Below are 15,151 nucleotides of genomic sequence, written 5' to 3' on the forward strand. Positions count from 1 at the left end.
GAAAAAAAACCGCTGGAATGCCTGAACCCGGTCTATCAAGAAAATGAATAGCAATAATCTGAACCGGGCAAAACCCTAAGGAGACCTATAAAACACCTTAACATTACAAAACACAAATTCCCTCCAATTTGCCAAACACAGAGACTGACAGAGTGACACCCATTTAGCTAAAGCCTTCAAAGCAGCTGAATTCTGTGTTTTTTTTTTTGTTTGGTGGGTAAAACTTCAAAAATGGATCAAGATGAACAATGGCTTATCAACTGCTTGAATGCTACGCTTGATCCAAATCAACAAGTTCGTTCTTTTGCTGAAACTTCTCTTCAACAAGCTACCCTTCAACCAGGTAATCTGGAGTGATCATAAATTAGTTGGTGTCAGCTGTATGGATACTTGATTTGTTCAGTTGGGTTTTATTCCATTGATGGGTCTGTGCATCCATGCTAAAGATTGGGTGGGTGGGTTAATTTTTGTGTTTGAGTTGTTTGGGAGGTGCTTAAAGTTCTCTTATTTATGTAAAGTTTGGATCTTGGAGTAGTTTAGTGAGTTTCAATTTTACTGTAGCTGGTTAGTGTGCAGTTTACCTTCCTCAAACCCCACTTGTGGGATTACAGTGAGTATGTTGTTGTATTTGCTTGGAAGATGCTTAAAGGTTTTGAATTTATGTAAAGTTTGGATCTTGGAGTAGTTTAGTGAGTTTCAGTTTTACTGTAGCTGTTCTGTGTGCACTCTACCTGCCTCAAACCTATATGGAGTATGTTGTTGTTTTAGTTGCTTGGAAGATGCTTAAAGGTCTCTTTTTTATGTAAAGTTTGGATCTTGGAGTAGTTTAGTGAGTTTCAATTTTACTGTAGCTGCTCTGTGTGCACTCTACCTGCCTCAGACCTCACTTGTGGGATTACAATGAGTATGTTGTTGTTGTAGTTGCTTGGAAAAGGTTTCTAATTTATGTAAAGCTTGGATCTTGGTGTCGTTTAGTGAGTTTCAATTTCATTGTATGTGATATTAATAGAATGATCATAAATTAGCTGGCATTGATGTGTTGGTGCATTCATGCTAAAAAAAAACGTGTGTGGGTTATTTTTTCTGTTTGAGTTGTTTGGAAGATGCTTAAAGTTCTCTTATTTATGTAAGTTTGGATCTTGGAGTAGTTTAGTGAGCTTCAGTTTGGACGTTTTGGGGAGAGTGTGTTGGTTGAAATGGTGTCAAAGTACAACATTTTGACTTCAAATTTTGAAACTAACTGCCCCACAGGCTTTGGTATAGTGGTAAGAGCATCAAGATTGGTGTGTGCATAAGTTGCATGTGTTCGAGCTGTTGCAGACAAAAGCTTTGTATTTAAGTGGAAAAGGATAGAGCAGCGGACCTATTATATACTGAGTTTTGAACTGTGTGCTACTGGCTGTTGGGCTTTTGTGTTTATCAAAAAAGAAAAAGAAAGCTTAGAAGCTAACTGTTCATATCAAAGATTTGAGATACTCTTTTGTGGTGCAAAGGAAACTATGTAGATGAAACTGAAACATTACTAGAGTTTCTACAGTCCTTGTAAGATGAACAAGGACATACTTTTGTTTTTTTGAATTATAAATTGGCTTCCATTACTGTCTTTGTGCATATGATTAGTACACTGTAACCTTTCTAAAAAAGATTGAGGTTCAGGCCTTCAGGGAGTTCAAAGAAAGAGCAATAAGAATGTGTTGGTTTGCTGGTTATTGTAATGTGGGGAAGTTGGTCAAAAATTTTGTTTGTATGCTATATAATTGTTGCAATCCAGTGTGACCATAATTTTGTAACCTCACGTAATATCATTTTTCTATTTACAACTTGGATGATTGTTCTTAACTTTCTTAATAGCATATTCATATCTCCAAGTAAGGCAAAAAAAGATAAAGAGAAATCATCGAAGCACTAAGTATTGTTGATCTATAAACATGTAATTCAACCCATGAAGTCTTGACTACTGACATAAGTTACAGGTCTAGAACTATGCTTTCTGCTATGTTTGTGAATTCTGGTGATCTATAAACATGGCTGGCTTTAGATATTCCAGGACTCTTCATGAATTTATTCATGTTATTTGAAAAATTTCTATAGATAGGATAAACTTTAACCTTTGTTAATTTTGTCTTCTCCTGAAGGTTTTGGAAGCTCATTGTGTAGAATTGCGGCAAAGAGAGAGCTACCTTTGGGATTACGTCAGATATCCTGTTATGTATATATATATATATATGTATATATTTCTCTGTGTGTATGTACACACACACAGACACACATATATAAATGTATATATTAGCTTCTTTCCTTTCAAGTTGTACCAATGTGATAATCCATGATGACTAGGCTTTTGTGCGCCATTTTTTTGTTGATTGCTTTTTGCTTCCTTTTGGCCTTGTAAGCTTAACTTGCTTTTTACCTAGCTGCTGTTATTCTAAAACAGTTTATAAAGAAGCATTGGCAGGACGATGAGGAGGGTTTTGAGCATCCTGTTGTTTCAAGTGATGAAAAGGTCGCTTGTCCTGTTTCCCTTATTCTTTGGATCTGTTTCAGCTCCTTATTTTTTTTACCATTGTCTTATTACTTCTTTGAAATGCAAAATTTTAAGACATTTTGCAATCTTTTAACATGTGGCTTTAACTTAGTATTAGTGCTATTAACTTTTTCCTCTTTAAAAGTCTAATTTTTTGGTCATTTTGTGCTGTTAAATGTTGAATAGTCAATACTAGAACAACTGATTAGTTGGTTATCATTTGGCTAACTAGATTATTGTGATATGTTCTCTAAGTTTTGTTTAGAGGTAGCATGAACTTTCTTCAAGAAGATGCTGTTATTTTAACAGACAAAGGCCTCTAGCATTTGCAATGGAGGCTTCCTTAGAAATTTTGTGGTTTTGATATCAATGGCTTTCTCTGCTATTTTTTTATTGTATGTTAAAGTTTAAACAATTTTTTGCTATTTTTTTTTATGGGAAGTTCGGGGTTTAGAATAAGAAGTATAGAGCAGTAAAAACAGCAATTTCCGTTATTTTGCACCGATTATACCCCCTTCTGATGTTGGAAGGAATAATAGTTGGGGAGGGCATAGAAGTTTTTTCTCTGACTGCACCCCCTTCTGATTCTTGTAGGGAATAATAATCGAGAGGCAACTGTAGGTTTCTTAGGAATCCTTCAGGTTAATTGACCTACATAAATTTGCTTTTAATTCATTCTGAAAGGCATATATAAATGCGCAATGTGGTTTTAACCTTTAAAAAAACTTGGCTTTTGTAACTGCTATTTTTAGTAGAAAGATAAAGATTGGCTGGATTAACCTTCATGACCATACAGTTTTCTTTTGTAGAACTAGAGGAATTGTGGTGATCAACATAATAACAACTTACAGTTGGTAACTGAAAAGATCAGATTTTAGATAGATATAAGATATAACAGTAGGATATGTATACCTTCTCATCTTGTTTATAAGTTATAGATTCAAAAAGGAAGAAACCTATAGCAAATTGAGCAAGAGAGAAGGCTCCTGCTTGAACCTAATCTTTTTGTACCATATTGATAATCAGGATAGCAATAAATCAAGCTTCCTTCACGCAGCACCTACTCTATGAGGATCTAGATCCTATAGGTGTTTAGGGAAGCTCTGTTGTTTCACTTTCTCTATACAGATCCGTGGTGTGATTCTGTATGTTTGTCAGGTAGCTATACGTGACCTGCTGTTGCCATTGCTCGATGATCCTCATAGAAAGATCTGCACAGCCATAGGTATGGCTGTGGCATCTATTGCCCATTACGATTGGCCAGAAGACTGGCCTGATCTTTTACCATCACTAATGAAGTGTATCACTGACCAAACAAACATGAATGCTGGTGAGTCATTTGTTTCACCTTATCATGCAGTTAACAGATTGGAATAAACTTGTTTTTGTCTTCTGAATTGTCATGCAACTTATTGGTTGGCATCCTTCTTTTGCTGACTGCTTAAAACTGAGAATTTAGAAGTCTGATGTTTAAATTGTGCAGTTCATGGAGCTTTGAGGTGCTTTGCTCTTGTATCAGCGGATTTGGACGATAATATGGTTCCAAAACTTGTCCCTGTTTTGTTTCCTTGCTTGCACACAATTGTTTCATCACCTCAGGTTAATTTTGTTTACTGTGCCTTTCTTTGAATTTGCGGAAGTAGATATCTTAAATGTCTGCAAATGGTAGTAGTTAGTAATTTCTTTTTCGTTCTTTTACTTCTTGTGTCACCCAGAAAGTATTGCTCTTCATATTCCTCTCTTTTTATGCAGATTTATGAGAAACCTTTGCGCATGAAGGCTCTTTCAATAGTCTATGCTTGCACCTCAATGCTAGGGGCTATGAGCGGTGTGTATAAGGTATTTTCATTCTGTAAGAAAAAACTTGAAGTTTACAACAATGTGTAATTATATCATCATTGTTTATTTTCTGTGTTAAGACGGAGACAAGTGCAATGATGTCACCTATGCTTCAATCTTGGATCAACCAATTCTCTTCTATTCTAGAGCATCCAGTGCAATCGGAAGACCCTGATGATTGGAGCATCCGGATGGAGGTCGATTTTCTTTGTTTTTGTCAAAAATATATGCTGCCGTATCTTAACTTTTTGTGTCACAGATTATAACTTCCCCTTGATACGTTTAGGTTATAAAGTGCTTGAATCAGTTCCTCCAGAACTTCCCTAGCCTTATGGAAAGTCAATTTGGGGGTCAGTATCCTCATCTATTCTCCAGGACTAGATTACTCTTTAATGTTATATGTTAAAGTGACATGTCCATGCATAGATGATAAAATATTGTGACATTTCTGGCTTGTTTTGTTATCCTACTTCGTTTCAGTTTTTATGGGGCCATTGTGGCAGACATTTGTATCATCTCTAGGAGTATATACACGATCATCAATTGAAGGAATTGAAGATCCTTATGATGGGAGATATGATTCTGATGGTGCAGAGCAAAGTCTTGAATCATTCATCATCCAGGTAAAAGAGACCATGCTGTTGTAATCTAATAATCACTAAACAAAGCTTTTTTAAAAAAAAAAAATGATTTCCTCCTTCAGTAAAAACAAAAGTTTCAGATGTTCGGACTTTTGGATTTCAGGCGCTACCTATATCTGTTGCAACATTTGAAATTGCTAATGTTATGTTCTTTAACTATGTAAACCTGGAACTTCTTTCTCCTCTTTCATATGAAAGCAGAATCGTATTTAAAATTTAATCTTCAAATTATTAGATCTGAATTTTGTGGATCTCAGGTATAATGTGGACATTGACTGAACTGGCGATTCTCATCTTTGTGTGTTCTTTTGTCTTAGCTTTGTCTATATGAGTGATACATTTTCTGTTGTGGTCTCGCAGTTGTTTGAGTTTCTATTGACTATTTTGGGCATCCCCAAATTTGTAAAGGTATGTTGCATAGCTTCTTTTAGTTATATGCACCTTTTTATTTATAATGGTTGATGATGGTTTAGAGTTCGAGATATCATTGTAGGTAGTCGGGAACAATGTAAAGGAGTTGGTTTACTACACTATTGCCTTTATGCAGACAACAGAACAGCAGGTAATGAGTAGTTTCTTTTTCAATTGGTTTGAGATTCAAAAGCTGCGATTGTGTAGATCTGGTTTATTATGGCATAAAAGAATGAGAAATCACTCATTTTTGGTTATCTCAGCATGCTAAAAAACACATAATCATTAGTCAAACCTCTGATAAAAGATCCTTGGCCTTAACAAATTAGTTGAATAACCATTTACTGAGTGTACCTTAATTTTAAACATACTAAGATTTGTAGCATTTATTTGTCATAGAAGTAGAAGTACTTCCTATGGGCTTTGTGCCCCATTTGCTTCTAATTTCCAAACTGGGGAAGGTGACGGAGATTGTGTGTCACTAACCCAGAATCGTGTGGTCATGGTACCTGTGCATCTTAGTATATTTCTTTTGTAATCCTCTTGGTATCTTGTATGTTGACTTAAAGATGCAATTTCCTTGTTTTACTGGCAATTTAAAACCTGGGTTTGTCTACCTTAATTATGGAAAACTATTTAACAGCTATGCCTCTCTACCTTCTCAAGGTAGGGGGTAAGGCTGCACACACACTGCCCTCCCCGACCACACTTATGGGATTACATTGGTATGTTGTTTTTTAACAACTATTAGAGGGAAAAGAGTATTGTTATGAGTTCACCAGCAGATCATGTCCCCATGGATATCTAAGAGAGGGGATGATAAACAGAGGACTGAGATGCTTGTCTTTCCACAGAGTGAGTTAGGGAAGTCGTCAGTTTGTCAAAGTGATTATTTTATTCAAGTTACACCAAAACATTAAAGATTGTAAACATCCAACTGAACCGACTGTAGCGCTTCTGTTCTGTTTCAAAATATCTATATTTCTTCCTCTCCAGGTAGTGGTAATGTTCTTCAGTATGTTTGGGTTAATCCACTTCACCTTCTGAGAGATTAAGGAACAGGCTTCGTGTAGATATATATTAAGTTCATTATATATGGGCAGCTTATTTCAGTTGCTGATTATTAGTATCAAGGTTCTGTGTCTACTATCATTTCTGCAGTATTTTTATTTTTATTATCTCTCCTCTCTATGGAATTGAGGTACCAATTCCTTTGTTTGCTACTTGATCACAACTTCACTTGCTTTTATACGTCTTATATAATTGTAATTACAAAAAGTAGTTGTCGTATGCCTTTGTGTTTATCTTGTCTTTTGATTCGGATCCCAGGTTAATGCTTGGTCTGTTGATGCCAATCAATTTGTTGCTGATGAGGATGATAATACTTACAGTTGTCGTGCTTCTGGTAAGCTGTTTCTAGGTGCTAACTTTCCCTCTTTTCCCATAAACCCCTGACGTCTCTCTATTTCTCTCTCTCAGTTAACAGACAATCAGTCAGTGGATAGAAATTATTAGTTATTTCATATTTAGGATCATTAACATAGTATTGCAGCAAGGGTTCCTGTCATCAGACTTGTGAGATTTTAGTTAGAAGGTTTAGTGCTTCCGTTAATGTGTTTGTGGTGGTAATTGCGTTAATTTTTATCCAAACATATCTTTTGCTTTCACCTTAGATGGTCTTTCTTGCCATCAAATTGTTGTACACTCTGTCGAAGGTACACAGTGTCATCACTTCACAGCTTCATGCAAAACATATTTTTTCTGATAAGGTAGGTTAATAGGTTAAAGCTTCACGCAAAGCATAGTTAACCACAAGAATGTACAAGCACTAATTTACTGACTAATATGACAATATTTTAAGTTGTTGAGGGTTGACTTGTTCTACTACCAAATTTGTTCTAGTGATGTAAAGCAGGTCAGTTTCACTTTATTTGGGCCTTTACTTCTGAGGAGTTCTCTGATTTCAATATGGACTGTTTTAGTGGTCTGTTAAAAAACTTAAGCTCATGATAACAAATAAAATAAAATAAAAGATCTTTTGTTTTCTCAGATTTGGGCGTCTTTATTGATGGCTGTGCTGTGCTTTCTTTCTTATTGATTTTATCTGTACTGTCAACTTGATTGTTGAGTTTCAGAACTCTGCATGCCAACTCTTGGCATGATATATCTATGCTGTCGGATAGCTCTATTCTGTACTTCCTTTGATATGAAACTGTCATTCCAGGTGCTCTTTTGTTGGAAGAAGTCATTAGTTCTTGTGGTACACAGGGAATTCATGCTATCATTGACTCTGCAAAGACGCGATTTAGGGAGTCTCAGCAAGAAAAAGCATCTGGTGCTTCAGGCTGGTGGAGAGTAAGTGGAAAAGATATACTCCACCTGCTTCAATTTGTTTGTCTAGTTTTGACTTGGCATGGAGTTTAAAAACTTGTGGTCTTAAACTAAAGATACATAGAATGTACCAAAATACCCTTTAATCTTGTGGTCTTAAACATGCCATGTGGAGCGTTGGAACTAAAGAGTTGCCAAAAAGGGAAAAAGACGTTCTTTTTGAAGCAGACTAAAAAGGCAAGTAAGGCAAACAAATTGAAACAAAGGGAGCAGTAGCACTATGTTTTGACAGCTTTGATGCTAATTAGCTTATTCAATCGTTTTCTCAATGCTCTATGCTATACATGGACTTTGGTATGGGTATTACTTATTAGATATGTGAATGCATCTAGCATGAGTAGGCTCAACTTCCAGCCTGAATTTTGGAAGATCTATGATAAGTAACTATAGGGAAATGAAGAGTCTAGTTAAGGACTAATATGGTAGAAAAACACTTTGACAAGCAATGTAGGATCATCAAGGTTTGTGACTCTGCTAAAGTTTATTAACCTTTTGTTAAACTGTGAATAATATTCTAACTTGCTTGGGTATCTACTTGTAGTCTGGTTTTGCATCATGATCTACGTTTAATTTCAACATATTGTCATAATATTTTTATATAATGAATGAGAAGTTTGATGTCTTATAATCTGTTGGTTGATCTTGTTTATAAAATCAAATGATTTCATTTACTGTATGCCAATGAGGTCTAGAAGTATATTTAAAATCTGAGTGTATGGGGGTTTCTTCTATCAAACCTATACAACTGTTACAAAATGGAAGTTTTCTTCACCAAATCAGACGGTGATTATTTTACTCTCCCCTTATCCTGCCTAATACAAACATCTCCTGCTACTCTCATTGAGTAATATCTAGAAAAGACATGGTGGTGTTGTCTCCCATATTCTTTTCCTTTTGTTTCGTATTCTCTGTACCCTGCAGCACATGGTTGCAACATTGTCCTCGGGGGTACCTAACTAATTTGAGAACAAGGGTCCCATAATAGCAAGAGATAATCTCTATCCTCCTCCCCACTCTCCTTACTCATCAATAGCACCATCTCACCACAATCCTTCTTTATTCCCTAAGATTGTCGGCAGTAATAATTGCATTCCATACTACTAAACCAATTTAGTTGTGTTTTATGAGTAATACTCTTGCACCATGCCCCCTGATAACTCTTAATTTTGGCAGATGAGGGAGGCAACACTTTTCGCTTTGGCTTCAGTGTCTGAACAGTTACTTGAAGCTGAGGTTCGTGTTACTTCCAATACTTTTAAATGGTGATTTTCTGACTTTATGCTCATTAACTTATAAAATAAAAGAGCATTCCTGGTAGATTCTTTTTTGTGTAAATTGTAGTAATTACTTATTTAGTTTTACTTTCCTCTCAGGCCCCTGAAATCACTAAAGTCAGTTTAGGAGATAGCTTAGAACAAATTCTTTCGGAAGATATGTCAACAGGTAAATCCGGTTTTGTAGATCGAATTGGATTTTAGGTTATGTGGTATGGAGATACATGCGTGAGGTTCACTATATTGGATATAGTATTGACGCACACTAAGGTAGATGTTGAGATATCTCTAATAAATTAGTGCTCTTGTGGATTTTGCAGGGGTGAATGAATATCCCTTCTTATATGCCCGTATATTCTCTTCCATTGCTAAGTTCTCCTCCATGGTAATTGTCTTTGTAATTCCCATCAAAACAAGTGAGACTTTATCTTTCGTTTTACTATGCAACTATATGGCTCACAATTAATTGTTGCTTGCTCAGGTCAGCCAGGGTCTAATTGAGCACTTCCTATATGCAGCCATCAAAGCACTTGGCATGGATATGTAAGAACCTAATTTAGGACTTAGTTCTACTATCAAAGAAAAATAAAGACCTCAGTTATTGATGATGATTAACTACAACAGGCCTCCACCTGTAAAAGTAGGGGCATGTAGAGCACTTTCTCAACTTTTACCTGATACAAATAAAGAGATTCTTCGTCCTCATTTCTTGGATATATTTTCATCACTCACCGATCTTCTTAAGCATGTAAGTAACTATGAAAGCAAACTCCTCCTTATTGTCTTTTTTTCCTCTGTGGTTGTTGAAGCTAAGGTTGACTGCCTGCTCCCCAGGCTTCTGACGAGACTATGCATCTAGTGCTTGAAACACTACAGGAGGCTGTAAAAGCAGGTAATTATTAGAAGAATATAAACTGAGTATAAGTTCAACTTAGCATGCAGTTCCGCTTTGGAGTTTCAAAGCTTTTGAGTGGGGTATCTCTTAAAATTTTCCCAGTGCCCTATGTTTGAAGTTTCTAATGTATTTTACCTATGTAGGCCCTGATTTAGTGGTGTCCATTGAGCCAGTTCTCTCTCCCATTATACTCAATATGTGGGCTTCGAATGTTGCTGATCCTTTTGTCAGCATTGATGCTCTTGAGGTTCTTGAGGTAGCAATTGAAAGGCTATTCTTTGATTACAGAAATTTAATTTAGCAATGTTATAGGACTTCACCAAAAAAATGAATCATGTTCTTGTATACATGTATGATGTATATATGTTGTAATATATATCTATTGGCTATTCTCTGAATCCTAAAATTTATGTGATGAAGAATCCAACCTCTAGATCCGCACCTGTATTGGGTACCCAAACCCGTAGCTAGTTGGCTGTACCTGAGCAACATAGTTAACAAGTGTAAGCAAGTCAACCTATCGTGCAACGTGATGCCAAAACCAGGAGAACTTTGACTAACTGCTTTGGCAAAAATCAGTTCTGTCTTTGAACCTACCTCCTTTCCTTTGGTTCAGGTTAATGAGCGGTACATATTTGTGGTTTTTAGTAAATGGATATTCGTAATTAGCATTTATAGATATTTGTGTGTTCGTTATAGATGTATTTGTGTATATATATGTAATGTTCTCGTTTTCAGATGAATTCTCACTTTTCATGCATTTGTCTCATTGAATTTATAGATTTCTTCTCCGTGACATAGCTTGCTTAAGGACTTCAATTATATTATCTTCTGTTACAATGTAAATTGACCTCCAATTGCCCTTTTGCTTGCAGGCAATAAAAAATGCTCCCGGTTGTATACACCCAGTGGTTTCTCGAGTTTTACCTTATATTGGGCCCATTCTAAATAATGTATGCTCTGAATTTTATGTCTTATTAAGGTGTTTTTTTAGGAATACGATTATCTTTTTTGAAGAAAGGTTGTATTAGTTATCGTGCCTGATAGAAGTTTCCGTCATCTGTCAGCCACAACAACAGCCAGAGGGTTTAGTTGCTGCTTCACTAGATCTCGGGACAATGTTGCTGAAGGTTGTGTTCTACGTAAAATATAAGGATCTTTATTGATACCATCCTTACGTAACTTTCATATTTCCTGTCTGACTGGAAGATAACCTGTTATAAAGTTATCTAATGTTACGATTATGTGTTTATTTCAGAGTGCCCCAACTGACATTGTTAAGGCGGTGTATGAAGTCTCTTTTGATCCTGTTGTTCGTATAGTCCTTCAAAGTGATGATCATAGTGAAATGCAGGTTATATATGTGAACTCTGTTTCTACTTGGAAATTGCTCCTAACTTATGCTTCTGTTAGTATTGCTTGGTATGATGGCAAGCTAGAAGTAACATATTGATGTTGGTTTGAGTCCAGAACGCAACACAGTGCTTAGCTGCTCTTATATCTGTGGGGAAAGAAGAATTGCTTGGTTGGGGTGGTGATACTGCGTTTGCAATGAGAAGTTTGCTTGATGTGGCTTCAAGGTTGGGTTGTCATTCTTCCTTTTTCTTGAGCCCCTATTGAATCTTTTGAATTTCAAGTTATCTGGTTATCATGCTTCATTTTGTAATATGGGGCTGTAGAGCTCAAAGATCACTTACCATCATCTATTTCTGCTCGATGAATCTCTTTGATCTTCCTCTTTAACATGGTGTACATATGTCATATCAAGATACATACCAACATAAGTTGATTAAACTTTTTAGGACTATGCTACTTTGCTGTTATAATGGACTGCCGAAAGAAAATATAAGAAAGGAGAAAAAAGATTAGAAGGTGAAAACTGTAATCTTGTAGATTGCTTTAGTACTTCAAAAGTATATGTTTAAAAGAATGGGAGGTTCATGCTTTTCATATGTTTGCTCTTTCGTCAGTATTTCCTCTCATTTTTTTAATTTTTCTTTTTGGTTCCTGGGTGGGCATGGAGGGAGGTGTACAAGCTGATGGTAAGACAACCACATATTGAGCTTGTCCTGTGATTATGTTGAGGGTTGCAGGATTGTAGACATCTTCTATACTGCTTGAATGGTTTATTGTTGACAATTACTGTTTGCAGGCTTCTGGACCCCGATCTAGAAAGTTCTGGAGCACTCTTTGTTGGGAGCTATATCCTGCAACTTATTCTGCATCTCCCTTCACAAATGGCCCAACATATCAGAGACCTGGTTGCTGCTCTTTTGAGGCGCATGCAATCTTGTAAACTTTCTGGGTTAAGAAGCTCTTTGTTGGTTATATTTGCCAGATTGGTATGGTTTCCTCATCCTTATTTGAGGATCTGTCTTTGCATTTTTGGCTGGTAACTGCTGCTTATGTGTTAGTCTCGTTTCAGTCGCACAATGAACTAAATTTGTATATAAATGCCACTTTTTGGCAGTAGATGTTAAAAGGAAATAATGAGTAGGCTCTAACATAGATTTGTGGACTACACATACCACACATAAAGATTCTTTTTCGTAGTTAGCTTTTAATTCAAAATACTTTAGGAGGCTTAAGGATCAGAACCAAAACAAAATTGTAATTTCTTTTCAATTTTTTTCCTAGAAACTGAAATTTTGGTAGTCGTTTGCCACAGCACATTTTCTGATAGCACTCACATATTACAATGTTTCCATCCTTGCTTTGCTTTTAAATAAGTGATTTGATAGACAAGTTGTAAAAGATCTTTCCTTCACAGATAAACTAGTATCTGCAAGTTTTTCAGTGAATGAATTTGGGAATCTTGGTGTTTTAACTGCTTATTCTCGTTTGTACTTGATGCTTTTCTATAGCAATGTGGAGATGCTGTAATGATCTAGAGGTGTATCTTTCTATGTAGGTCCACATGAGTGCACCTCATGCTGAACATTTTATTGAGTTATTGGTCTCAATCCCAGCAGAAGGTCATCCTAACTCCTTTGCTTACTTAATGGTTGAGTGGACAAAGCTGCAAGGCAAGTACACAGGCTTACTGGTCCTTCAGTGGCATTATTTAGGAACATGCAACTGCATCGTTTGAGCATATTATTGATCATTTCTTCTATTTGCTTCATCTCTCTTGTAGCTTGCTTAAGAGGTTGTGTGTCTTATGAGCTACACCATGACAGCTGATTGTATATTTTACTGTACTAATAAACGTGCTTATATTCAGGGGAAATTCAGGGGGCCTACCAAATCAAAGTTACCACTACAGCTTTGGCGTTACTTTTATCTACAAAGCATGCTGAATTGGGGAAACTGAATGTTCAAGGCTATCTAATTCAGGTTGGTTGTATTTTGTTCTTGATTCTGTTAGAAGCAGAGTCCACCAAAGACTCAAATCCATTTTGTGGTATTTTGAAGTCCACTGCAGGAATAACTACACGCTCAAAAGCTAAAACAGCTCCAGATCAATGGACGATGATGCCTCTTCCTGCCAAGGTATTGTTACTGCTGCTATGGACATTTTCTGAAATTAACGCCTACATGTGTATTTTTCTTCGTATGTTCGTGCCACACTTCACATGAATATATGCCGAGTACTCGTCAGGCATGACACAATCTTTGTTTTATAGGACTTCTAGTTCTTCAGTTGACATCACTTCCTCATCTATTAATATGATAAATTGATTTATTTTACCTCAGTCTGCATTTCATCTGTGTTTCAGCAATTGGTTTCCGATATTTTCTATGTATTCTTTTATTTTGGTGTGTTTTTAGGTAGATATGTAATCTAACTTTACTGAGTAGTTGAATCATTAGGTTTTCTAACAGAACTTGTGTTTATGGACATGATAGATACTTGCTTTATTAGCAGACGCCTTGATCGAAATTCAAGAGCAAGTTTTAGTTGGCGGGGACGAGGTAATTGTAGTCCATAAAGCACTGTATAAATACAAGCACATAAGATCCTAAATCTTGCACAAATTCCTTCTTCCAGGATAGCGATTGGGAGGAAGTTCAAGAAGCAGACGTTGAGACGGATGAAGCTTTAATTCTATCAAGCTGTGCCATACCCCGTGGTAGACCATCCCATGATTACCTTGACGCGATGGCAAAAGCCTTCGACGAGGTTTGTCAATGCTTCTCGTCTTTCTCTTTCTCATCTGTCATCCCATCAAATTAATCACCTCTTAATCCATAATACGTTTTGCAGGACCAGGATGACGGTGACGATGATGACCTTCTTAGTGGTGCCGACCCCCTTAATGAGGTATTTGTTCAGACAAGATACATCATATCTTGAATCCTATCGTTCCATTCGTACGTATAAACTGACAATCCAATTCAACCACATCTTCTTCAGATAAATCTAGTGAATTATCTAGTAGATTTTCTCAAGAAATTCTCTCATAGTGAAGGAGCAATTTTCAGTCATCTTTTACAGGTCTGTTCAAGTGACTCGATGTAACGTATTTATACGAGATATCTTATTTCGAACCCCTAGTTATTGTTTTAACATCCGATGTTTGCAGAGTTTGACGAAATCTCAACACGATGCTATTCAAATGGTGTTGAAGCAATGAGGATTCTTTTGTTGTACAAATTTGAGTACAAAGTTCATTGTGAAAGTATCTGGTTTTGGCCTAAAATGGTTCACTTTTCCCCATCCATTTTGGTTCTTGGTGAGTGACTATGAGTTTGTTTGTAAAGCGAAATTTTGATTATTTTCTTTCGATTAAAATGCGTGTAATTTAACATAACGACTTATATTTGTTTTGAGGCAATCGTAAATTTACATGATGTGAGTCGATTCTTTTATTGGTAATTTGATTATGTTATGATTTGGAGATTTGATTATGTTCAAAATTGATTCATTATAATTAATATTCGATTATGAGAAACATATATATCAAACATCGTTGTGACCGATGTTTAGGAGCTAGTGCACTCAAGTAAGCAACGAGAATAGCATACTCAGTGTAATTTCACAGATTGAGTTTAGAGAGCGTAGAATATCTTGTACGTAATGCCTACTTTGTGGAGATAAGTTGATTGTTTATGAAAAATCTCCGGTTCAAGTAATGTGGATCAAAGATGACATTAAATAATGTTAGTCAAATAATGTGTTAACTGAAGTAAGAGAAACAAGTTTTAGATTAATTTAAAATTTAATTTTAGATAT

The 15,151-nt window shown here is 36.1% G+C and overlaps 1 protein-coding gene across 1 annotated transcript; it reads left to right on the forward strand.

Moving 5' to 3' along the window:
• The first annotated feature begins 207 nt into the window (after window positions 1-207).
• Window positions 208-14,624, forward strand: LOC125829711 (uncharacterized). Its single transcript, XM_049508903.1, has 33 exons — window positions 208-343; window positions 2,136-2,197; window positions 2,411-2,503; window positions 3,683-3,854; window positions 4,008-4,123; window positions 4,277-4,363; window positions 4,444-4,560; window positions 4,650-4,713; window positions 4,844-4,986; window positions 5,365-5,412; window positions 5,498-5,566; window positions 6,745-6,820; window positions 7,640-7,770; window positions 8,980-9,039; window positions 9,180-9,249; window positions 9,401-9,465; window positions 9,562-9,623; window positions 9,705-9,828; window positions 9,915-9,972; window positions 10,119-10,231; window positions 10,851-10,928; window positions 11,043-11,105; window positions 11,234-11,329; window positions 11,446-11,555; window positions 12,128-12,317; window positions 12,887-13,001; window positions 13,199-13,311; window positions 13,390-13,467; window positions 13,825-13,890; window positions 13,967-14,098; window positions 14,183-14,239; window positions 14,333-14,413; window positions 14,502-14,624. Exons 1-33 carry the CDS (start codon window positions 232-234, stop codon window positions 14,550-14,552), a joined length of 3,072 nt encoding a protein of 1,023 aa, XP_049364860.1. The 5' UTR covers window positions 208-231; the 3' UTR covers window positions 14,553-14,624.
• The last annotated feature ends 527 nt before the right edge of the window (window positions 14,625-15,151 follow it).

This window comes from Solanum verrucosum, unplaced genomic scaffold, assembly GCF_900185275.1.
Source record: "Solanum verrucosum unplaced genomic scaffold, falcon-dt-bn FXZP01000008.1, whole genome shotgun sequence".
NCBI lineage: Eukaryota > Viridiplantae > Streptophyta > Magnoliopsida > Solanales > Solanaceae > Solanum > Solanum verrucosum.